Below are 25,475 nucleotides of genomic sequence, written 5' to 3' on the forward strand. Positions count from 1 at the left end.
GTTACCTAGTTTGGAGAAGTGCTTGTTGTGGTGAGTGAGTTAGAACAAGAGAGGGTTGTCTTCACATTTCAAACCATCTGGTGTTGATGTTTCTAACACTAGAGGGCAGTACAACGCCTCTGTATTTATCATGAAACTTTGATCCCTGTTTATTCTGTTTCAGAAATGCTGTAATGCTGTCGCTGATTAGCACAGACCAGTAGTATTCATTGTAAAGAAGACATCTGACCACATTACATTACGACATTTCAGTCTTTAAGGGCTCATCGTTCACAGTCAGTTTAGAGCTGGTGGAGGTGAAATACTGAAAATCACACGTAGGATAGGAATAAATATAATATATAATAACATAGGAAGTTTATAGTAGCTGTGCAGTAAAGCACACTTTAAACATTTTGGTTGATTTTTGTGGTATCGTAATAGAAATATTCAGTTTCAGTCGTGTTGGTGAGGGTTTTCTTGCTGCTAGCACTCCTCTTTGTTGGTGAACTCTTTACCAATGTTCATACAGTAACCTTTTCCACCTATACCTCGTGTACCTGCTCAAGCTGCTTCATCTTGGAAACTCATTTTAATATTTCAGACAGTATCTTATTCAGATTAATATGACTATATGAATTGTACAGTGCCTCATTCTACAGCGTGAATACAATCAAAATGCCAATAAAAACTACTTGTTATCAATATGGAATCACTGACTTCTTGTGAAATGCTAATTTTATTGTGTGGTTATGTTTTACAAGTAAATGTGTGTATATATACAGCTCTGGAAAAAATTAAGAGACCACTGCAAAATTATTAGTTTCTCTGATGTTACTATTTAAAGGTATGTGTTTGAGTAAAATGAACAGTTTTGTTTTATTCTATCAACTACTGACAACATTTCTCCCATTTCCAAATAAAAATATTGTTGTTTAGAGCATTTACTTGCAGGAAATGACAAATGGTCAAATGCTCTCCACCAGTCGTTCACATTGCCGTTGGGCGACTTTATGCCGATCCTGGTGCAAAAATTCAAGCAGCTCAGCTTTGTTCGATGGCTTGTGACCATCCATCTTCCTCTTGATCACATTCCAGAGGTTTTCAATGGGGTTCAGGTCTGGAGATTGGGCCGGCCATGACAGGGTCTTGATCTGGTGGTCCTTCATCCACACCTTGATTGACTTAGCTGTGTGGCATGGAGCATCATCCTGCTGGAAAAAAAACAATCCTCAGAGTTGGGGAACATTGTCAGAGCAGAAGGAAGCAAGTTTTCTTCCAGGATAACCTTGTACGTGGCTTGATTCGTGTGTCCTTCGCAAACACGAATCTGTCCAATTCCAGCCTTGCTGAAGCTGAAGCACCCCCAGATCATCACCGATCCTCCACCAAATTTCACAGTGGGTGCGAGACACTGTGGCTTGTAGGCCTCTCCAGCTCTCCATCTAACCATCAGACAAAGCTGAAAATTGGACTCATCAGAGAAGATGACCTTACTCTAGTCCTCTGTGGTCCAGTCCTTATAGTCTTCTTCTGCTTCAAAAGGGACAAAACATTTAGCCTGGAAAGAAAAAGGAGACATTTAAAGTTTATGCAAAACTTGACGATGCCCTCTTCCATCGTCAATGGCTGACAGCCATACTCGACTACAGATCCCTGACCATCGTAACATGGTGATTTAAAAGGCTCCCCACCAGAGAGCACAATTAAGAGGCTTGTCCCCTCAGAGTTGCCGTAGGGCCTCTTGTTGTTGTTTGTGATATGTGGGGAGAAGAAATAAGAAGAAGTGTGTTGCTGCTCAGTGCACTAACATCACGTCTCCATGTCCCGTTTATTACTTTCTTACTAAACCAGCTCAGTTAGGTGAACCCAAGACGATCGGTTAAATTTGTGGCAGCAGTGTTTGTTTTCCCGCGGGCTGCTGTTTCTCTCAGTCATGACGTTTTTATACACAGTTTTCTTAGCTTAGCGTCCTCGGCTAGTCAGCCGACGTTTTATGCATACGATGCTGAACGAAGCTAAGTTACGGACATCTGCCTTAAACTCGTAAACAACAACACGTCATCGTCCATCACGATGTTTCACTGTAGACATCGCCCAACCCTAGTTTCAATAAGCAGAGAGTCATAACTGTAGTTTCACTTGGCGCAGATATACTAACACAAACCTGTCTGTTGTCAGCCCGTAAGGCAGCATCTGCATCAGCACAATGAAACTGTTAATAAAATGTTAAATCTTACAGTTGATTATTGAATCACCCTGCAGACCTCAACACCGTACACAGATGTATATCCGCCTTCACCCTCAAACAGCTTCAGTGTCAAACAAGATGTTCAACTTTGTTTGTGCACTTTCTCAGAGACCTACAACTTCTATTGCCCCAATATCTAACTCAACGTTGGTGGAGGAGTCTTTGTATGACGTGTGTTTTTATTCTTGCTGCCAAATGTGAAGTGACACATCAGTCAACAATCCACCAATCCACACAGGCCACCTGTGCACGATCATCATCATCATCGACCTGGAAAAACATTGTTTAGTAAAGGGTGAATACCAGATGTATGAGTGATACAAGGTTCAAGATGACTCAGTCAGTTCAGTCCCTGAAGTCAGCTTCAGTTCACTGCAAACAACAGGTGTAACCAGAGGTTTATGCCAATCTGTCTATTAAATCTGTCAGTTATATTAATTTGACAGTTAATAATTATAGCTTGATGCACATTTCTGGCTAGGAGGGTTTTGTAGTTTGCACTTGCACTATAATGCTAATACCATTAATACAGAAAAGTCATCAGTGTTCGCCTTTAGCTTGTTTCCAGTTTTACATTTAGATTTATTTTTATTTTGATACAGTTTTGTTAAAACATGCAGTCTGAAAACCGTCTGTGCTCAGTCACAGGGTCTGAACAGCGCAGACAGGGAGCAGACAGGGAGACTGTAACGCTGTGAACAAGAAACACTTGTTTTGAAAGTCGTAGGAACGAGAATATAAAATAGGAATTCTTGGTCAAAGCCTTTGAAAAGGCTCAGGTTCAGGTGCTTTTCTGTAATGACACAGTTGAAGACAAAAAGCGAGAAGAATCTGACACAGTCATCATAAAATATTCAGTCAGCCCAGATCTTTAAGGAGTCTTAAATTTGACCTTTTAGTTCAGTGTCGTAGAACAAAGTAGTTTAAGTAAAGACATCGTGTTTAAATATGACTTTGGTAAAAGTGAAAGTCTGGAGAGTAACTTGAGTAAAACTCTGACAGTTTGACATTAAACTGACATCAAACCAAAATAAATGATACGTATATTTACATGTATTTTTACAATAAACTGTTTACTATGGGTCACCAGCCAAGGTGATTATTGGATCCGCTATTATCTGCGAGCATTTCTCTGAATATCGGTATCATTTTTTTTATTTTTTTTTTATTTTTTTTTTTATATCAGCAGAGAAACTCTGTAGTCTGGTTCTACGGCAGCCGATACTTCTTAAAAAACAACAATAAATGCTTCACTTCGGTCGGTAACGCAGATTGTAACATAACTGTGACATAACTGTAGTAATATATTACTGAAATATTATAAGTATCATGTTTTACTATCTCCTTAAATCTGTATTTCTGTCAAATCTGATGCCTCTTCACTCTGATCTTCTCTGTTTTATCCTGTGTGGCCTGACCTCTTCCAGGTCACCGCGGCGGAGAGGAGGTCGTGTGGCTCGGGCATCACTTGGCGATGCCTCGTCCTGCTCAGTCGTCTCCTGGATCCACACGCTTTACATATATTATATTTTATATCAGATATTCTGTCAATGCAGTTTGTAAACTGTGATTTTGTTGATCTGTGCGACATCTATTGCATGTCTGTCCGTCCTGGGTGAGGGATCCTCCTCCGTGGTTTCTTCCATCTTTTTTTCTCTCTTAAAAGGTTTTTTTTTCTCAACATGTGAAGTTTTTCCTCACTTGAATCGAGGGTCTAAGGACGGAGGATGTCGTTCACTGTACAGATTGTAAAGCCCACTTACCAACCCCAGCTTTAACTAGGTGGGACAAATTATCACTGACCTCTCCCATGTGTTGTATTCAGAATATGAACTGCTCCCATCAGGTTGATGGTAAAATACCTGAATAGGTATAAAAACTCTAGTGAATCTCGTCAGGACTGGAGGGTCTGGAATGAGGCGTTATGTTACATGTTACCTGAATATATGTCAGAACTTGTCTGTACTATGCACTTTGTCTGCATGTATTTTTTATGTGGCAGTCTTTATGTCTGAGACAGATGTGCGTAGGGATATAAATAGGTCATCTTGAATCTTGAAAACCAGCTGACGTGGCAAAAAAGATCAAATACATATTTTCAGAAACAGAAGTAGGCGAGTAGATCATTTCCTGAACGATGTAAGAGTTGTGGAGAGTTGCTGTGTTTTCAGAGTGCGGTCTGCCTTGTCAGCATGATCAACCCTGAGGGCTTATTGTAAGCATGCAGAAGTGAACAGACACACCTTCGAGAAACATCCATGCATGTGACATTCAATGTTATAAAAGCACACATGAGGTGAGGGGAGAGAGGGGGGAGGTGTGAAGGAAGGGGGAGGTGTGTCTTCAACAAAACGTATTTAAGGGCTCATCGCTTTGTCCCGTTTGGACCCCTGGATTCTGATGAGCACAGGCGGGCGTGTGCCTTGGCTTCCCTGCGCTCATGGCTCGGCTCTCTCTCGCAGGAGTGGGCCTGCTGCTTCTGTTAGTGCTGGCCTTGGTGAGTACTCAGCCCGAGGCTACACAGAACCTTCACCTTAACACACCAGGACTCTCTGCAGGTTGTGTGGAAACCTGTTGTTGGCAGAGAGGGATCAAGTCTTTAATTGGACTTGATTGCATTTCGATGTTATTAATTACTGATCTTGACAAAGCAAATTGATGTATATTTACACTTGGCTGCATAACAAAGGCAGATGCAGGGTTTTCAAGCGTGCACGGCACCACCCACACAGTCAATAAGATTCTGCGGGCCTCACTGATGCATTGTAATTAATATGTTTTCATGGTGAATCTGCAGCGTTTGCAGGAGCTTCTTGTGGCAGCTGAACTAAACCACAATGCTATTTTGAGATACCTGAATTATAATGTTGTTGCTGATGTAGTAAAAGCTAAGAAGTGTCGTCTGTCTGTTTGGCTTGTAAGACCTGCTGTGATGCAGTATGTTGAGATGCCTTTAAATGTGTTTCACAGAATGAACTTGACCTGTGTTGTTGTTGGGAGGCTTTGGAGTTAATCGAGATAATAATTATTATTATTATTATTATTATTATTATTATTATTATTATTCTGCCCTTCTGGTCATTCTGAACCTGCACGAGACTTTGACCTGATTAAACAAGTAGAAGGAAAACCCACCTGATTCGATATGCGCACAGTTTAAGGTTCAGGATTGAACGATCATCCGTTTAGAAAATGATCAGGAACAGACAGACTTCTTGTGTTGGTCTACTGTCCATTATCTGTTCAGGAAATTAATCCTTACATGCATTAATTATTGAATCAATGTCTGTTTATTCTCCTAAACGAGGGAAATCAATCCAATAACTTTATTTTTGATATGTTATTTTGAAGGATCAGATTTAATTGTTAAATCCTTTTATTCTCAGAACCACACAGGTAAAAACATTATTTTAACATTTAACTTTTAACCAGATCAAGCAACATTGTTCTTGTACTTCTTTTTTTCTTCAGTGCCTACTGGCCCTATATTTAGAGTAAATGGCCCTGTACTTAGATAAAATCTATTATCATATCATAATTCATAATAAAACATACAAAATAAGGCAGAACATAATAACGCCTCAATATGCAGAATGCTCCCTGTGGGGCATAATGTCCACTGGAGTAGACGGATGTATTTTCAGACAAAGAATAAAAGAAAAATGTGAGTAAAATCTAAGAATAATTATGTATCTATTTAAGTATTTCCAACACCTTGTATTTATGATGCCATATCTCAAAATGACAAAGAGACAGAAAGATAATGATCAGCTGAAACAGCGTACGAGTCTTCAGGGGCCACTCGATGGTTGGGACATCGTGCTCCAACTCAAATAGTTAAAAAAAGGTTTCCAAATATCCGTCCAGCGTCGTGGACACCGTGCATGAAGGGGTTAATAACAGGTGTTTGTAGGAAAACAAAAATAAGATTCATTTGATAAATAAACTTCACAGTCAGCTGGTTCATAACCTTAACAGGCCAATATAACAACGATGTTACACTGAACTTTGATTTTTCTCTAAAAAAGTCGGATCATGTTCTTTGTTTCAGGCGTATACAGAAGCATAGAGGTCAGATATTTGATGTTTAAAGAGTTTTTGGTCTATTTCTCTTTCATAATATTTCATCTGTCAAACTACTGGAAGTAAAATGTAAAAATACACATTTAAGTGTTTATCTGAGTTCAGATTTCTGTCCTGGAAACGATTCAAACTAGCACATAGTTCATTCTCATTTGCATGTTCAAATATATAATATCTATATATATTCTTTTATTTTTTTATTTTTACCCATCTCATTATTTTTTGTTTAAAGATGTACAGAATTTAACAATACGTATCTTTAAAGGCCGTTTCCGCAAATAATTTCTCCCTCACTTTTCACCTGTTTAAACTCAATTAGCAAGACACTTCAATCACCTTTCACAGAAGCCTCAGGTGAGCTCCACTGTTTTTAGCAAAAGTGGAGCAGCATGGACGACAGAGAGGGAGAGTGGTAGCAAGAGGAGGAGGAGGAGGAGGAGGAGGAAGAAGAGGAAGGCACGCACATATTTCTAATGAAATCCGCCCAACGATGTTGCAGTATCAACTACAGTATATACGTTTACAGTCTGACTCTGTGAAGCAGGATTGTGAGTTCAGCCCAAATTGACAAATTAGATAGAAAAATGTGCATTTTATCCCACTCTGAAACAAATATCATATTTATATGAAACTGTATATTCACAGTGTTGTATTACAGTACAACACGGCAACAGTCTTTTACTGTATGTACGATAAAATTGCAACTTGTTTTTGGACCAAAAAAAAACCCCCCTAACTGTTAACGAATGAGAGAATCGAAACAATTTGTAAAGTATACATTTGAATACGTCCCATGAAGCTCAAACACACCTGTCAGCTACAGCGTTAACGCCACTGACAGCTCAGGTGGAAAACATTGATCAAGTCGTTGCAATGCAGTGTTCTGACGGGAAACCTCGGGCCCTGGCATTCATGTGACTTGACACGCACCACAACCACAGCGTTAGGGTTTGTTCAATGCTTTTAGGCAGAACACAAGCTCAACCACACCTATGTGGTGTTAAATGGAGCGATCAACATTTACCGCCTGATTGATTATATTGTAATTGCTCATTATCAACCGATTACAAAATTTAACTCCTGTGGTAAACATGACGGTCGACTGTGAAGCCAGTCTCCTGGTGAAATCAAATCTGTCACCACAGATCAGGCCTGGGTGACCAAACCACAGCAATGTGCATCTGCGATAGACACGTCGTTGTTAATAGATAAGAAAATAGTTGGATAGTTTCACGTGTATCCATTAAATGCAAACAGATAGAAAGCCTATGAGAGTTCGCCATTGATTAAGAAGTTGAACGTGTTCTCGATGTATTCTGATGATCTGCTGCTTTCCTGCTGCACCCTGTTCTCCTGCCATGTTCGTGAAGGCAACACGTCCACTCCCAATGTGAAAGGAGTTAACTGCCGACTTTTAGCAGGTTTACCCGTGTTAAAAAAAAAATTTCGGTGTGAAAGTGGTGGCAGGCTATTTACCAGTTCCCCGTGCTGGTGGTTTTGTCTTCACACATTGTGCTTCAGGGTGCTGAATGCCAAACATCGTTCACATTCAGTGCTCGTTAATCCAACTTCATGTGAATGTTGAGGAGCCGGACGACACTTCAGACACACCTGTGTATCACACTCACTCACTCTGCCACAAAATTAGACAAGCTTCCATGTGCAGTGTTTTTTTTAATTTATTTTTTATATTAATTAATTAATTAACTATTAAATTACCTGACCATTTTACAGTCATGTAACCAGCACTATATGAACACACACATACCCATCCTCCATCCAAGTTTCATGGAAATAGTAGTTTCTGTAGTTTTTGATGCAGTCCTACTGACAAACCAACAAACCAACAAACCAATGAACGGACACGGGTGAAACCAACCACCTTGGCGAAGTTAAAAATGTCTTTCAGCGACAAGGCTGGCATGTGGTCACAGTCCATACACTACTGCACTCTGTATGCTCATTACAGTCTCCATTAAAGCAAACTCAAGTGTATGTGTGCTTTTCTGTTTCAGATAACCACTGCTGAGGCGAGAAAGAACAGGCCAAAGACACTCAGGAGGAAGAAGAGAGAATGGATCCTTCCTCCTGCCAAGCTCAAGGAGAACACCGACTACAGCAACCGGTCGTTTATTGCCAAGGTAATTATTGCGCATTAAAAATCTTGTTTCCCATGTTTAGCATAAAGTGGCGTCATATTTAAAGTGACATAGTGCCCAGATGGATCAGCTTCAAAGATCTTGAAAACAACAAACATACAACTGGTTTCAGTTGGCAGCAGCAGTGAGGAACCTGTTTTGACTTGTTGGGACCATTTTATCTGATCCAGTCCCCAACTGTGTCACTTTTAGGGATTTTGCCCCCCGGCTAAAGCTTCATTTAGACTCTGAGAGAAGTCTGGTTTCAATAGCGAGGCACCAAAGAAAAGAAGACGAACCACCTCCGCTCTTTTTTTTATTTTTACTATATTTTTTTTTTTTACTATTTATACTATTTACTATTACTATTTTTACTTTACATGTGTATTTTGCCTCGTAACGTGAACATACAGCTACAATATAGAGCCGGTATTTAGGTCCTACTTACCAGCAGATGGTGGCAGCAGAACGTGGACTATTAAATTACCTGACCATTTTACTCATCTTTTCAGGAAATTCAGCCAACAGCGATCTAATCAAGCGTCAAATGTTAGATAGCTTATTATGCTGAGCTAAACATGTTTGCTAACCGTACAACGATGCTAACTTTCACGACTGACAAACTGCCCTATCCGGGTGTGTTTTCAGGTGCCTGATAAAGTTAGACGTGGTCGATCGAGCATCCTTTTATTTTGATTCTGCAGTCATGGCATTTGGCGAGTCTTTTGTTTGGACCATGTGTGAAGTCTTTATAGCCAAAGGTGGTGACAAACGGCACGGCAGCTGCCAGCGCGCCTGCCGTGGTACTGTTTTGGCCTGTGTTGTTGCTGCAGGATACGTCATCATCGGTGGCCTCGTGCTTGTGAAGTGGGAGGGAGGGTTGTTGGGTGGAAAAAACATATTCAGCATTCTCATGAAAAGAGACCTTACTGAAAGACTGAAATAACAATAATGGTTGAATTTTCCCTCTGTGTTTTGTTCTTAGATTCGCTCTGATAAACAGCAAGTTCAACCCGTGGACTATTTCCTCACTGGATATGGAGCTGACAAGCCACCCTACAACCTCTTTATTGTGGATCCTGTCACCGGCTTTGTAAGAATCACTGCTAAGGTAGACCGGGAAGAATACCCATGCTACAATGTAAGTATTTCTTTTAACACTGTACTGTACAGTCTGAGCTTCAATGAATGTCACCAGGCTTCTTCTCACACCCATTTATACGTAGCTGGGTTTACATATAAATGACTGATTTATTACTTAAATCTTAGAAGATAAATTGTTAACTGTCTTAACCATATCCCATGTTATTCCTGCAGCTAACAGGCGTTGCCAGATTCAAAAATGGGACCCCTGCAGAGCCTGACATACCACTGGTTGTCCAAATCGTGGACATGAATGACAACAAGCCTTACTTTGAGTTACATGCTGGCAACATCACAGAGTCCAGCACGAAAGGTACGGCACCAATTTTCTCCATCAGCCCAGTACAGCGGTGGTGAGACCGGCTGTATGTAGCGGAGCACCTGGTGGAACAGTGACAGGATCTGGTTCAAATTAAAATTGTTTGATAATGTGACTCATATTTAGGTTTACATATTGTAATGTATTGTAACTATTAAATACTTTAAAATTTGCACTGGTGCCACATCCGCAGAGGAAACCCGATTTACTGATCTACCAACACTGATTGTTAAATGTTAACCATGACATAAACATAATCTCCTTCAGACTGAGGGTTATGAGACTGATCTGCCATTGCAGCGTGTTTTTGTCCTTTGACCAACTGGCTAGCTAACGTTACATTGTTAGTGCTTGTGTGTACATGACAGTCCCGCGTTTTGGCATATTATGCCTGAAATTTAACTTTAACATCAGTGCAGACTAGCAGGGTAGGAGCAGGCTAATCTAACATTAGCCTATAAAGCACCTCTAGCGCTGGCGGCCAGTAATGAAGCACCTGTTCTCTTTATTTGAGGACAGAAACACCATTCACTTCGTGTCCAATCACTGTATAATTAAAAATATTTTCAAGCTGTTATTTTAAGGTAAAATACTACACATTGTCTGCTGGATCATAATCTTTGATCACGAGACAAAGCTATGAAAGGTAGTTTTATCACAGCTATAGTGAAGAATGGGCGTAGATTTGTTTAATCGAGACATTGGCTGGATTTCGCGTATGTGTGAGCATGCGGTGGATTATACCAGCATCTTCTTCTTCTTGTCCCGTTGTCACTGCAGGAACCTTTGTGATGGAGATCGAGGGGAAGGACGATGACGAAGAAGGAACAATTAATTCAGAGCTTTTCTATGATATCATCAGTCAGGAGCCAAAAGGCCATGAAAACATGTTCTACATAGACCAGAAGACAGGAAAACTGTATGTCAGGGAGCCCACGCTGGACAGAGAGGTGAGGCTGCTACTCACTGCACATTAAACACACCTCACATATCCTGAAAACTAGGCTAAACGCTTGATAAGATCTTTTGACTGACAGAGATTAGACTTAATTTATGCTATCATTTCATTTGATGGGTTGTTTCTGCATAATTACTCTGAGCTCTCATGGCTATACTGAGCTTTATATTGTAAATATTATGTATATACAAGTCTATTCTATTTCTTATCTTTTTATTTTAGTATATTGTTTATTTTTTACTTTTATTGTTGTTTATTGTAATATTCCTGAGCTTTGGCTGCTGTAACAAAGACATTTCCTCATTTGCGGGACAGAACAGAATTCTGATTCTGATTCTGATTCTGAAAGACGTTGTTGTTGAACTTAACGAGGTTTTTCTCAACACATTTTGCTTTGCTGTTTTTCCTCCGACAGACTATTGACTTCTATACACTGGTTATAACGGGGACTGATATGGGAGGAGGTCCGGGGGGGCTCACAGGGACCGGAACCGTGGAGATCAAGGTCCTGGACATCAATGACAACCATCCCGAACTGGAAAAATCTGAGGTGAGAAATATGGCCTTCACACACACGCCCACACAGTGGGACAGGGAGGAGACATTACTAAACTAAAGACATTACCTCATCCTTCAACATTTGCGCCTGTCATGTCAGCCCTAACCCTTAGCACATAAGCAGTTTTGACTTTAAGCTTCATGTTCTTGCTCTGTTTGCAGTACGATGGCTCAGTGGACGAAAATGTTCATGATGTTGTTGTGATGAGGATCAAAGCTGTGGACAAAGACCTTGAACACACAGACAACTGGAACACTGTCTTTGTAATCGAGAAAGGAAACGAGGACGGGCTCTTCTCTATTGAGACGGACAAAGAAACAAATGAGGGCATCCTGAAGCTGATTAAGGTATTCAGAGTTGTATGATGTAACTTTAAATATTATGTTTTTTTGATGTGTTTTTATTTCAATTATTGTGTAACTTGTGTTGGGTATGCCCCTAACATTTGTATGCTGCCTCTTATCTCTTGCCGTCGTACCTTCCATCCCCACACCAAACAGCCTGTGGATTTTGAAGATGTCCAGAACCTTGAGCTTGGCCTCAGCATCTCAAACGTAGCTCCTTTTGTAGAGGGTGGTCCTATAAGTATGGATGTGGACGTTCAGGTTGGAGAGGGTAACCCTCTGGCTGCTGGAGCCGGTGCTGGAGCTGGTGCTGGAGCCGGTGCTGGAGCTGGTGTTGGTGTTGGTGTTGGTGTTGGTGCTGGTGCCGGAGCTGATTTAGGTGCAGATTTGGGGTTGGGTGCAGGTCTGGGTCTGGGTGCAGATCTGGGTCTGGGTGCAGATCTGGGTCTCGGTGCAGATCTGGGTCTCGATGCAGACTTGGGAGGAGATGCTGACCTAAGTGCAGAGTTGGATGCAGGACTCAACCCCGACATAGGGCTTGGCCCTGGAGTTGGGGTTGGACTAAAACCAGGAGTCAAACCAGGTCCAAAGCCGAGGCCGAGGCCGAGGCCAAAGCCGAAGCCGAAGCCGAAGCGGAAGCCAAAGCCAAAGAGCTATCCCATTAAGATAGCAGTAAACAACATGCCAGAGGGTCCAGCATTTAAACCTGACACCAAGAATGTTCCTGTATCAGAAGATCCAAATGATCAACCTGAGGATGGCGTGATCACCGTGTTCGCTGCCATCGATCCAGACACAGGAAAAGTTGCTGAAGACGTAAGGTTAGTCAAGCTGCAGTTAACACAGGTTTAAGCAAGTCTTCAACCAAGGTAGCAGCTCTGTGAGGCTTCACTTTCACATAGTTATGTTTGTAATGTTACCGTGACCGCGAGTTAACATGCTAATATTCACTTACCACAACTAAATACAAAGTAAAGAGGAGTTTGATGGGAATGTCATCACTTTTGCAGGTATTTTTAAACCACACTATTAAATTAATTAATATGTGTCACTCCAAATTGTGTAATACACCTGCTGGTTCACTGGGGAAAAAAAAAAGGAAAACATACGGAGGTGGAATTTAATCCCAGTATTATGTTTTGAGTCACGAATTGAGTCAGTAAAAGTGAATATCTTGCCTGGGGTGTTATATTTATTTCAGACTCTGCCAATTGAAATAACAAATGAACAATTCAACGAATGGAATAAATAAATTATTAAAATATATCTGGCAAGGGGACAAACCAAACCAACCACATTTCACACCTTTCAATTAACGACGAACAAGGGAGGACTCCCCGGCCTGAGGGACTATTGTGTATCGGCCCGACTGAAGACTTTGTATTGTTGGTGCAGTTGTGGTTACCAGGCGAGATGGAAAGAGATTGAAGAGAACATATCTGTAGCTAATTCAGCCAATTCAGGCACTTTTCGGGGACAAAAGACTAATTAAGACTTTAATGGAAACAGGTAATAAATGGATTAATTAATCTCTGAAAACCTTCAAGATTCAAGGTTCTGAACTGGTGCTCCCATCACCTTGATTTTACCCCAAACAAATTGGATGCCAGCTTATAAACAGCCTTATGATACAGAGTCAAAGGGCATTTGAAAATAACTTATTGATGGTTCTTATTAGTTAGTTGGACAGATTCACGGCTTAAAAGTAAATGCAAGACTATACAGGGGTCTTCAGGACATCAAGGTAACAAGCTCCACCAATATAAAACCAAAATGTGAGAGAGAAACCATCCTTTGAGATGGATATGAAGATCGATAGCTTGAGCCGGAGAGCAATTAGCTGAGCCGAGGGGGAAACAGCTACATTGTGTGAATTAGTTGAGCTTTATATGTGTTGGTACGTGTATTTCTGATCTTTGGAAAGAGCCAGGCCACCTGTTTCTTCACGCGTCCCATCTTTATGCTAAATGTAGCTAATAGTCTGCTGGCTTCAGCTACGTACTTACACAGACGTGAGAGAAGCACTGATGTTCTGCCGTGAGTGCTGAATGTTGAAACTGTTTTCTTTTACTTATTAATCTTCTTAATATTTTTGTTCCTTTTCTTTCATATTTGTCGTGACCCAGTTATGCCAAAGCCTATGACCCAGATAACTGGTTTACCATCGATGAGGAGACAGCTGAGATTAAGCTCAACAAGAAACCGGACCGAGAGTCACCATTCCTGGTGAACGGTACCTACATTGCCAAGATTCTGGCCATGACCGATGGTAATACCACTTGTCCTTGTATGCCTCTTTTTTTCCCGCACGATACATTTCTCTTTGAACAGCCTTTGCCTTCGCTGCTGAACTTCTCTAATTAATTCAAAGCTGTTCTTCTCCAAGCATGATTTATCACCTCTATGTTTATGAGCTTAGTGAGCAGTTCATAACTGTAGTTGCCTGAGGTGAAGTATGATTTATGGCCTTTGACAGAACCCGCCAAACCACCTTGTGACTCAGGGTGTGTCAGGCAAAGAATGAGAAGAAGCCCATGGGTGAAATAAACATATCAACCGCCAGTTTGAAACGACCTGAGAGAAGACGCTGACGTTGTTACAAAAACACAATTTAGATTGAGCACTGTTCAGATATGTGAAGTGGCAATGTCAGAAAAAAACTATATAAAAAAGAAAGAAATAAAGACTTAAGTTTTGTGAAAGAGCTGCTTCAGGAAACAGTGTTGACTGATGTGAACTTTACACTACAGAGTGGATCTTTGTGGTGTTTGCAGTACAGTCTGTGTCCCGTTTGACTAACTCAACTTTCTGTCATCCTCAGACATGCCGTCAAAGACAGCCACGGGAACAATAGCCATTCAAGTCGCTGACTCCAACGACCACTGTCCCACCCTGACCACCAGTCGCAGCAGTCTGTGCTCTGACAAAAAAACTGTGTACGTCACTGGCTTCGATGAGGACGTTAGCCCCAATGCTGCTCCGTTCACATTCAAAATTATACCTGATGGGACACGTGGTAGCTGGGACATAGAAGTCATCAATGGTAAGAACATGTGCGAGGTGGTTTGGCAGCCACCCAGATGAACCAGACACAAACTATTTCTTTACTCTTGTATTAGTGATTGTTGTGATAGCTGTTATTCTGACACAGTCATCATGTATCACGATCAAGACATTCAAAATTCAGTCGATTAAATCCAGATTGTAGTAGAAGTAGAACGATGATGGTCCCTTAAAGGGGCATTTTGGAAGATATGGCCAGATTTTCTGTTTAAGACACTTAAAAATGTAACTAACAGTATGTATGTAATGTCAGAAACATCTATGTACTGTGTTCCAGGAGTTAACATGCTAACCAGCTATCCCCAGCCTGTCTTGACTGCTAATACCACTTTGTACCTCAAGGGGCACTAGTTAGCAGAGATGGTGATGTGCTACCCCTCCTGCATTTTTTGAAACCACCTTTGAATTCGGGCCATATTTTACAAATTACGCCTTTAAGTCAGAGTACAAGTTTGAAGATTTTGATTTTGAATGTGCCAAAAAACATTGCAAAGCTGCTGAGTCACTCAAATAAACTCAATTCAGTTCAAAGCCTGACGCACAAATTCAAAATACTGACTAAATATTTTTACTTGATGTGCCTATGTGGTAGCACACAGTAGAAATAGTCATCGTATTAACTGTTCTACTGGTATCACTGCCAAAGTCACAACTAACAGACATCATGACAATACAGTGTGAGTTTGACAGCCTTCTACTTTTTTTGTTGTCTCTAGACACGACTGCCGCTCTTCACTCACTTGAGTTGCTGTGGCCCGGCAAATATGAGCTGCAGGTGGAGGTGGCTGATGCTCAGGGTCTGTCCTGCCCAGCCAACGAGGTTTTCACTCTGGATGTTTGCACCTGTGTGGACACAGAGGACTGCGGCACCAGAACAGCAGCCTTAAATGGACAGGGAGAGGACACCACGACTACATCGTCTAATTTCTCTGCACCAGCCATTGGCCTGCTGATAACGGCAATGTGCTTACTGCTGTGTGAGTTGAGCTTCAGCAAAACACACCACTACACATTATTATCACATCATTTAAACAAACAGTTTAAAACAAATATTTTACTGGTTTTTAGTTGATTCATTTCTAAAGACTGTAGTTTTTGGCCTACTCAGTAGTTCACTGTGTAAGACATAGACCTCTTTGCAGTATGCAAGCGAGCACAAACACTCACGGGTGAAACACACATCCTGCGTGAGCAGCTGTGTGTATGTGAGGATGTCTTGCTTTTCATTTTGGCATCCATGTAAAACAGGTTAGAGCAGAAACAAGGTGGTGTGAACCGTGCGGCTCATGCACGTGTCAAGCAAGGCTGCAGAGAGGTTCGAAGTCTCGCCTATTTTTTCTGTGACATGAGCGCGGTTCTCTGCAGACGTACACCTGAAAATAGGGTTGGGCGATGTCTGCTGAATTGTCATATGACGTCTACAGTGAAACATCGTGATGGACGATGACATCGTTGTTTATGAGTTTGAGGCAGCGTGTCCCCTCAGTGTTGTCGTAAGGCAGCAGTTTTAATAAGAAAGTAATAAACGGGACATGGAGACGTAATGTTAGTGAACTGAGAATCAATATGCTCCTTTTCATTTCCTTTCTCCACACATCACAAACAACAACTCTTGCCCTACAGCAACTCTGAAGGGACACGCATCTTAATTGTGCTCTTTTTTAATCATCTGACGGTGGTCAGGGATTAGTAGTCGATGGCATCATTCATCGGCCCAACTCTACCTGAAAACAACAGTGATATCAACGTCATACCAGTGTTTCACTACAGTCTTAGTGTCTATCTGTAGAATATGACACAGACAGGACAGAACATTTTTCATCACTGCTGTATAAAATTCATATTTAATATCTTGTTTATGCTTTTGTGTCTCTTGTAATTAGAATATTTTGACACAAGATGCAAAAAAAAACTTACTTTACAGTGATCTGAATGTTTTGCTTCCCTCTGCAGTCATCCCTCTCCTCCTGGTGTTCTGCCAGTGTGGAGGAATGGACACCGTCTTTTCTGACCAATTTAATGATCTGCCATTTGACGCCAAGGAGCATCTCATTTCCTACCACACTGAAGGCAGAGGCGAAGACAAGGTTTGCATTTTTGCCTCCTTCGTAAGGGAAGAAAAAGGGATACCGCACCTTTTTAAATTTTCAGTTATTTCAATTTTAGTTTAACAATACACAGACTCAGATATGTATAATCTAATTGAAAATGAATGCTCATTGAGGTCACTGCAATATCATATGGGCTACTCCTGTCCATTGACCATAAAAAATAGATAGTAAAGATGGCACAAATACCATAACATTTCCCTTAACGTGTCCTCTGAATGTACGTGGTGGAGTTTCCTCCCCTGGCTCCGTCCGTGAGTTCCTGCTCAGCCCCCTTTGTGAATCACTTTTCTCAGCCCAAGGAAATATTTACAGGAATAGACCCCCATGGATCCAAATACATAAAAGAAAGGTTCATAACTGATCTTGTTCGAGAGGTCCTGTCTACATTTGAACAGCTATCTCTTTTATAATGGTGATCTATGGGGAAAATGCTTTTAGGGCAGCATGGGAATTTTCCACAGCAATACTGCCTGTAGCTAATGGGCAAAATAAAACTGGAAGCAAGGCTGAGCTGCTTGTTGCTGCAGATAGGTTGAGAAGCAAGTATGAAGATAAATCCACTTTTTAATCCCTAAAGAAAAGGGATTAAAGAGAAAAGCTCTCCTTGACTCCAGGTGTTTATTCCTTCAGGAACTCCAGGGTCTTCCCCCCAAAAGGTCAAGTCCAATGACTTGCATTAGCTGAGATGAAACATAGCAGACTGGTTGTGGCCAGCTGTCACTCAAAGCAGCCACTCCCTTTAATTATACATTTAAGCGAGTGAGTTAAAAACTCACTTCTTCTCAGTCGTCATGAACGAGGAGAACATGGAGGGTTCAACCTTTCTGCACCAATTCTAAAAAGTAATTAAGCATTTTAGCTTGTCAAGTACCTATTGTAGAATTAGTACAAAAAAATTGGTTAAAGGTTTAACTGAAATAGCACCAACCTATAGCAGGATAGCATGATAAGACTGTTCCATCTACTTTCAGTAACTTTTCTATGAAAAAATGTATGACGTCCCTGCTCAAAGATTTAAAGCTGCAAATTAAAAATACAGCTGCAACTGGTGCTTTCTATTGTGTGGAGACTGATGACTTTTAAGCCCTACGTGACCAATGTGCTTTATTAACATATATATTAACTTATGTACATAATATGTGTTATTAGATAAAAATGTGTCTTCTGGTCTTTCTTTTTAGGAAGTGCCACTCCACAGTATCCCTGTCATGTTGGCTAAACAATCGAAAGTTGAAATGGCAGCAGCACCGAACTTCAGCAGCATACCTTCAAAATTCACAGAAACTCATCAGACGACAAACTACAATGAATCTTTTCAGAAGTTTCGGGAAACCAGCCAAAGTGTGACGGAGGTCGACAACACCTACTTCTTATCAAGGGGATCATTCAACCACGGCAGTGCTACATACAGGCAAACACATGGCACCCAAAACATAGAAGCTCTGTACGAGGATATAGCCCTACCTGACACTTTCCTCAATGAATACTACTCGCAGGTACCATGTTTGCCTTTCACCGCATCTTTGACCTACAAACATATGTACACAATTCATTGACACCAGTGTTTGTGCTGTTTCTTTGCCCTCAACAGAAAGCGGTATGTGCAGTGCCAGTGAAGGACAGTCTGTTGCTGTATGATTTTGAGGGTGAGGGCTCATCTGCTGGCTCAGTGGGCTGCTGCAGTCTCCTGGAGTCTGACAACGACCTGCAGTTCCTCAACAACCTTGGGCCAAAGTTCAAGACTCTGTCTGAGATCTGTTCTCCTCCTACACCAGCACCCAAACCCTCTGTGACAGCCAAAGTAGTAGACACTGTCAAAACCACTGTTGACATTGTTGAACCGGTTGTTAAGCCTACAATTAAGCAAAGTGTTGAGACAAAACATACCAATGTTAAGACAGAGAAAGTTGTGTCATCTACTAACATCTCCAAATCTTCTGTCAGCACTGTTGGCACTGCCCGGTCATCCATGACACTTCCTCATTCCAAGGTTACTAACATCAGTCATTCTGCTACTCTGCCCCATCAAACTCAGAGAATGGTACTACAGCAGCAGCCAGTTTACTACACTACCAGCCCTGTACTACAGCCCATGCACTATGTAGTTCAACCACAGCTTCAGAACACAGTTCTGCTGGCAGATGGGATGCATGGTGCCAATTTTCCAGGCTATTATGTAGTCAGTGGACCCCAGACGCATTCCTCCGGACTTGTAATTGGTGGACCCCAGACGCATTCCTCTGGACTTGTAATTGGTGGACCCCAGTCGCCTTCCTCCGGACTTGTAATTGGTGGACCCCAGTCGCCTTCCTCCGGACTTGTAATTGGTGGACCCCAGACGCATTCCTCCGGACTTGTAATCGGTGGACCCCAGTCGCCTTCCTCCGGACTTGTAATCGGTGGACCCCAACGTTCCCCTACTGGGCTTATTCTCCAGGGCTCAATGAGCCCTAAAAGCCCTGCCAGCCCCACCAGCCCAGTCAGCCCCACCCTGTTGCTACCTGTGAGCCCAGGTGTGCCTCAGGGCTCAGGCCTTGCAGATGGCTGGAAAATGATAGGGCCAAATCCTGATGGTACTTACATGGTAGTTATGGATAAGAGGAGTCCAGGTGAGGCAGAGAGAGTGGACCCAGGCTCATCTCAGGGCACTTTGCCCAGAGGTGCTATCCTGGTAAAAGAGGCTGCTCCCCCTCAGGGGGCGTTAGGTCCAGCAGCCCCAGGGAAAGTGTGTACTGTTCTGCCAGGACACACTATTGCTAATGCAGGGGGTGTTGTTGCAGTAAATAGAAATTTGGGGCAATCGTGGATTGGGCAGTCTGGGCAGATGGGGTTAGGGCCGGTCGCTGTTTTGGGGGTTGGTGTTGGGCAACCACAAATGGGAATGGGACATGTAGTCACAATGAAACCACAAGTCAGACAAACTGGAATTTGGCCATCTGAGATGAGTCCAGTTGGGATGACGCAGGTCAGTGTAAACCAGCTCCATGCAGTCCCTCCATTGGAACAAACAGTGGATGCCAGTGGTATTCCAAAAGCATGTAGAATAGATTTACCGAAGGAAGGCGGGACCATCAATGTTGTAAATAGCGTCATTACTCATCCGCCTTTAAAGGAAGAGATTGTGACGAAAGATCTGTTTAAAGATGACAGCGATCCAGCTCAGAACATACATGATGATAAAGTTGAAGAAAAGCAATCACAAGATGTGATCCACACCTACATATCAGAGCAAGTTGTCCAAAGTGCATTTGAAGGCAATGAGGGTTTTCAAGAGTATCCGACACAAAAATCAGAAAAATCTTCAGTTGATAATCTTGAGGAAGATGCTGTGAAATCACTACCAGGCGCAGATGTACTACAGACATCATTCGAGCAGTTTGATACAGTGGCAGAGAAACCAGGAGATACAATGGAAGAAATAGTGCCAGATCAGTTTGGTAAAATCCCTGAAGCTCCATCAAGCAATTTAACAGATGTGACAACAGAATCCAAAGACCCACAAGAAGTCACAGAGGAAGAAACCAAGGCTCCACAATCTGAGCAGCAGGAGAATCGTGTTCCCTCTGATGGTTTAACCGAGGAAGATATCTCTGTGGTCACTGAAGCATCCTCCAAAGAAGATGTCCTACCTGGATCAAATGTTACTGATTTAGTTAATACAGAAGAAGAGATTGAAGAGACATCAGCATCTCCTCAAGGAGAGGAAGCCATTACTTCAGACGATCAAACACACTGTAGCACAGAAGAAAGTGTAGCCAACCGGGAAGCAGAACCTTTGAAAGAAGAAGTGCAAGAACAAGTAACACCTGTTCAGCTCAGCATACCTGAAGCTCCAAATGATGTAGTTGAAGCTGAAGTTTCATCAGAACCACAATCAAATGAAATCAAGGAGGATCAAAGTGCTCCACACTCTGAGCAGCAGGAGAATCATGTTCCCTCTGATGGTTTTTCCGAGGAAGATATCTCTGTGGTCACTGAAACGTCCTCCAAAGAAGATGTCCTACCTGGATCAAATGTTACTGATTTAGTTAATACAGAAGAAGAGATTGAAGAGACATTAGCATCTCATCAAGGAGAGGAAGCCATTACTTTAGACGATCAAACACACTGTAGCACAGAAGAAAGTGTAGCCAACCGGGAAGCAGAACCTTTGAAAGAAGAAGTGCAAGAACAAGTAACACCTGTTCAGCTCAGCATACCTGAAGCTCCAAATGACGTAGTTGAAGCTGAAGTTTCATCAGAACCACAATCAAATGAAGTCACAGAGGATCAAAGTGGAAGGGAGCTTGATGAAGAGGTCACTCCAGCACAGACAGTTGTTTCAGACATAGAAACAAATCAGGTTATTGCAACATCCGATAGTATCCAGGCAGAAGAAAATATGGAGGAAAGTGTCACCGGTAATGCACATGAAGAGGCTGAAGCTGAGAAGGAGCAATTGTTCGATTCTGCAGTGGGACTCAGTAGTGTGGGTGATGAATTGTCAGTAACTCATCCAAATGAGATTTCAACAGACACTGTGAATGAGTCTGAAGAGAGGTCCAACCCTGATCAAGACACAGTGCTGGAACTACAGGTGAATCCTAGTGAAGCAAGTACAGATATTGTTGATGCTGAAGCAAAACCATCATTGCAGACTGTGTGCAATGAGGAAGAAGATCTGGAGACTTCAGCTTTGATATCAGCGTCGGAAGAAATTGGAAATGCACAAGTAGAGGGCTCTGATGTGCCAACCATTGCAACATCAGGGCAACTTCTACATACAGCAACAGACTCTGGCCACAATGAGGAAGATGATGATAATACAACAGCAGAAGCAGGAGTAGAAAAGGATCAAGTCGAGTCAGGTGAAGACGGTATAACCGATGGAAGGGAAGAGGAGATAATTATGGAGGAAGAAGTGTCACAGCAGAGTTTCAGCACCTCAGATGACCAAGATGAAGACATCGAAAGACAAGATGCGTTGAGCACAAGTTCTCAAATGGAGGATAAGTTCATCTCGGACGACAACATAAGTAATGAAGAAAAAGACGAAGCTGCTGTGGAGGAAATTATGACACCTGTACAGCAAAATAGAGGCATCTCAGATGACCAAGACCAAGAGAGTTCGCCAGGTGACGATACCTTTATTGCAGATAACGAGGGGGAGACTGTGGAGGTAGTTTCATCACCCCCACAGCCAAATGTTAGCATTGCAGTTGACCAAATTGAAGAGATTGAAAGAGCAGCTGCATCTCGAATAAGTCCTCCAGTGGTTGATCTGCTCATCTCAGAAGACAACATCAGAGAGGGAACGGAAGAGGAGGAAGAGGTGGCGCCTGTACAGCAAACGACTAGCATCTCAGATGAAGATGAAGACAATGAAAGAGAAGATGCTTCCAATACAGGTTCCCAAGGGGAGGATAAGCTCATCTCAGATGACAGTGATGGAGAGAAAGAGATGCCATCCACACAGCAAGCAATTTGCATTTCAGATGAACAAGATGAAGATAGCAACAGAGAAGATGCACCAGGAACAAGTCCTCAGTTGCAGGATCATGTCACTTACTCAGATAACATACACGATGCAGAAAAGCAGGTTATTGTGGCGTCGCCTTTGCTGCAAAATACAAGTGTCCCAGACCAAGATGATGACCGAGATGTTGAAAGTGCAAAAGAAGAGACATCAGTCACAAGTTCTCACTTAGAGGAAGAAGGCATTAGGCTTCACCAGATGTTAGAAGAGGACTCTCGTTCTCTAGAGAGTGAATGTTTGGAGATGAGTCAGGAAGCAACATTGATGGTGACTGAAATTCAAGAAATGCCTTGTGAAGTTACCACACACGAGGTAAAACAAAGACTCGAGTCTTCTCCGACAGGTGACATAGCTCTTGATATTCCTGAGGAACTAGTGGGTGGTGCTAACATGGAGGGTTTGGATGATGTGGTCACATCATCAGACGAACTCAGATCATCCAGGGTGGCCACAGGGCAGGTGTCTATGTCCAGTAAAGACGGAGGGACCAGTGGAGGCATAATGGGATCTGGACAGGTAGCTGAGGGTGAAACAACCCAGTCTGATTACCAGAACACTGACGTGATTCAAATTGACCAGAGTGAGGCTGGAGATCTCACTTTGGATGAAGGCAAAGAAGAGATCGCTTACGACCAAGAGATTAGAGAGGGATTAGATAATGCATCCAGTCGGGTATCATCAACATATAATTCAGAGATTGAAGTAATCGACGAGACCTTATGTTCAGTGTTGGAAACAGACCCAGGCTCAGCAGAGGCAGGAGCTGCAGGTTTGATTGCAACGAGTGAAGCAGCTGAAGAGGCTGAACACCTCGTTCAGAGTCAGAGCGTGCAGATGATTGTAGCAGCGGCAGAGGCAGGCCCAAACACTGTGGGGGAAGCTGGTTCGACAGAGGTTCAGTTGAATGCTCCTCATGACGTGCGTGTGGCTGCTGCAAGCGGTGGTGAAGTGAGTCCTGTTGAGCTTCAGACAGTCATCAGCCAAACTCCTCGGAACAAATCTAGAAAGGGGAAAAAAGACTCCATCAAAAGTCCAAAAAGCCCTGGAAAGTGTAAGCAACAGTGACCGCTGTCAGTTTGAAGCTGTGTTAACAACTATACCATAGTTTCCCTTTAGCGTTAAATATGGAGGCAGTACGACACAGTTCAAGGGCAACTTTATGCATCAGTGTTATACGAAATTACTTGTGACACTGCAAATATTTCTGAATTTAAATCTGAAACACCTTTAAAAAAAGCTGCCTTTTAAAGGGTCATACCTTTTGGAGCACTTAAATTTGAGGTAAATGCTCACGTGTCATTGAGGACTTTAAATACCGATGGAAAGTGTGTGGAATGTCAATTAATCATAATCGAAAAAATATAATGCACATTTTATAGTTTTGATTGTACAAATCAATGGTGTGTTTCTGGTGGTGGGTCGACCTGTTTGTTTACAATTAACTTCCACATTTAGCTGAAAAGGAATCAAAAGTGAATAATCTGTCATTATTAACTCACCTCATGCCGATGGATTCACAGCAAAACAGTGTTGCAGCGTTCTCCTAAACAATTGAAGTAGATGGGCACTTTAAAATTTAAAAAACTTTAAAAAATGTTTTTAAAAAAACAGTAAAAACACATAAAATGGCTCCATACAGTTTGTATCCAGAAGCCCGGTGATATCATGTGGATGATTAAACTTTACCCAACTCTCCATTGGCACTGGGGTGAGTAGATAATGATCGAATTTAATTTTTTTTTGGTGAACTGATCATTTGCAGTGTCTCACATAATGTATCTTTTGTTTGAGCATATAACCACAATTGTGTAAGCGGCGTCTCTTCCTCCTTGGCATCAGATGAAATGTAAATGTAAACTTTAACTTGACAGAACATGTTTAACAGGTTGTGAAAGATGAACCGGAGAGACTGTGTGGGTCTACTTGTCTGCACCTGCATGTGGGGGAAGTGTGTTATAGCAGTAGATTGGTGATTTTTTCTTCATGTCAGTATTTTTTTCACTATATCACTATTTTTTAGTAAAAATGCATTTTGGGAATTCTGAATACTGTCATCATTTCATTTAAGAAGTCAGACAATTTGACGTACAGTAATGTAAAGTCAATGTGCTTTTTCCTGTTTTTCTTCTTTTATTCTTCCTGTTTAAACTTCTATAATAAGTGAGTGGTGTGCTGACGGCGTCTTAGAAGTCGCTGAGCGTTCTCAGGAGTGAAGCGCTTTTGTTCGACCTATAATTACAGTCAAGTGTTTTGATGGAAGAGATAAGTGAAGCAGCAGCTCGTCCCCCAGACTGAGAAAAGAAATGATCTCTGACTCAAACGTGGGTCACTGTACACTGAAAAACTAATAATTTAACACATTTGAGTTTAGATTGCATATTATTTTTTCAGAATACAGTATACTGTCATGATTATTATTTTAAAGGCTTGAGTTTAATAAAGAAATACATTCACATAAATTTTAACCTTACTTCATGGAATTTTTTAAAATGAGGCCACAGATTGGAGATGCTAAAAACTGAAAACAGCCGTGACTGAATAAATTAAACTGATGGTGAAGGCCGAGGCATCGCCGAGCGGTGCCCGAGCCACACGACCTCCTCTCCACCGTGGTGACCTGGAAGAGGGCAGGACACACACGATAATTAGCAGTTAAAAAGAAAAGATCAGCGTGAAGAAGCATCACATTTTACAGAAATACAGATAACAGGAGATAGTAAAACGTGTTAATGTACTGTTTATGGCTGCAATACCATATCGTTGTTGTGAACAGAGATTTCTCAGGATCTAGGTCTCAGGTCATCAGGAGCTATTGGGTGCACCTGTGATGTTCTCACTCAGCTGGCTGCAATCAGTCTCAGGGAGATTATATGAGGGGGCTGCAGTCCTCCTGCTCAGCTGGTTGTGTGTCTTCAGGGAGTCGACACCATCAGTTGGCTTTCTGTGTTTCCCCCCTGTTCAGTGACTCCCACTTCACCTTTGTTTTTTTGGGTCCAATCCTTTTGTTCGTCT

At 42.0% G+C, this 25,475-nt stretch overlaps 1 protein-coding gene across 1 annotated transcript; it reads left to right on the forward strand.

Moving 5' to 3' along the window:
• The first annotated feature begins 4,670 nt into the window (after positions 1–4,670).
• LOC141004725 (uncharacterized) lies at positions 4,671–23,528 on the forward strand. The gene is made up of 16 exons (XM_073476384.1): positions 4,671–4,727; positions 8,329–8,454; positions 9,437–9,592; positions 9,769–9,907; positions 10,694–10,863; positions 11,287–11,421; positions 11,592–11,777; positions 11,931–12,595; positions 13,901–14,043; positions 14,596–14,817; positions 15,554–15,814; positions 16,791–16,924; positions 18,130–18,444; positions 18,540–19,216; positions 19,397–19,673; positions 20,061–23,528. The coding sequence occupies exons 1-16, from the start codon at positions 4,671–4,673 to the stop codon at positions 23,526–23,528; spliced, it is 7,131 nt and encodes a 2,376-aa protein (XP_073332485.1).
• Positions 23,529–25,475: the final 1,947 nt, after the last annotated feature.

This window comes from Pagrus major, chromosome 11 (genome assembly GCF_040436345.1).
Source record: "Pagrus major chromosome 11, Pma_NU_1.0".
Classification (NCBI taxonomy): Eukaryota; Metazoa; Chordata; class Actinopteri; order Spariformes; family Sparidae; genus Pagrus; species Pagrus major.

Coding starts and splice junctions, on each gene's coding strand:
- LOC141004725 (XM_073476384.1), top strand. CDS start 4,671: ATGGCTCGGCTCTCTCTCGCAGGAGTGGGCCTGCTGCTTCTGTTAGTG. Junction 12,596..13,900: donor AAAGTTGCTGAAGACGTAAG/GTTAGTCAAGCT, acceptor GTCGTGACCCAG/TTATGCCAAAGCCTATGACC. Junction 15,815..16,790: donor GGCAATGTGCTTACTGCTGT/GTGAGTTGAGCT, acceptor TTCCCTCTGCAG/TCATCCCTCTCCTCCTGGTG.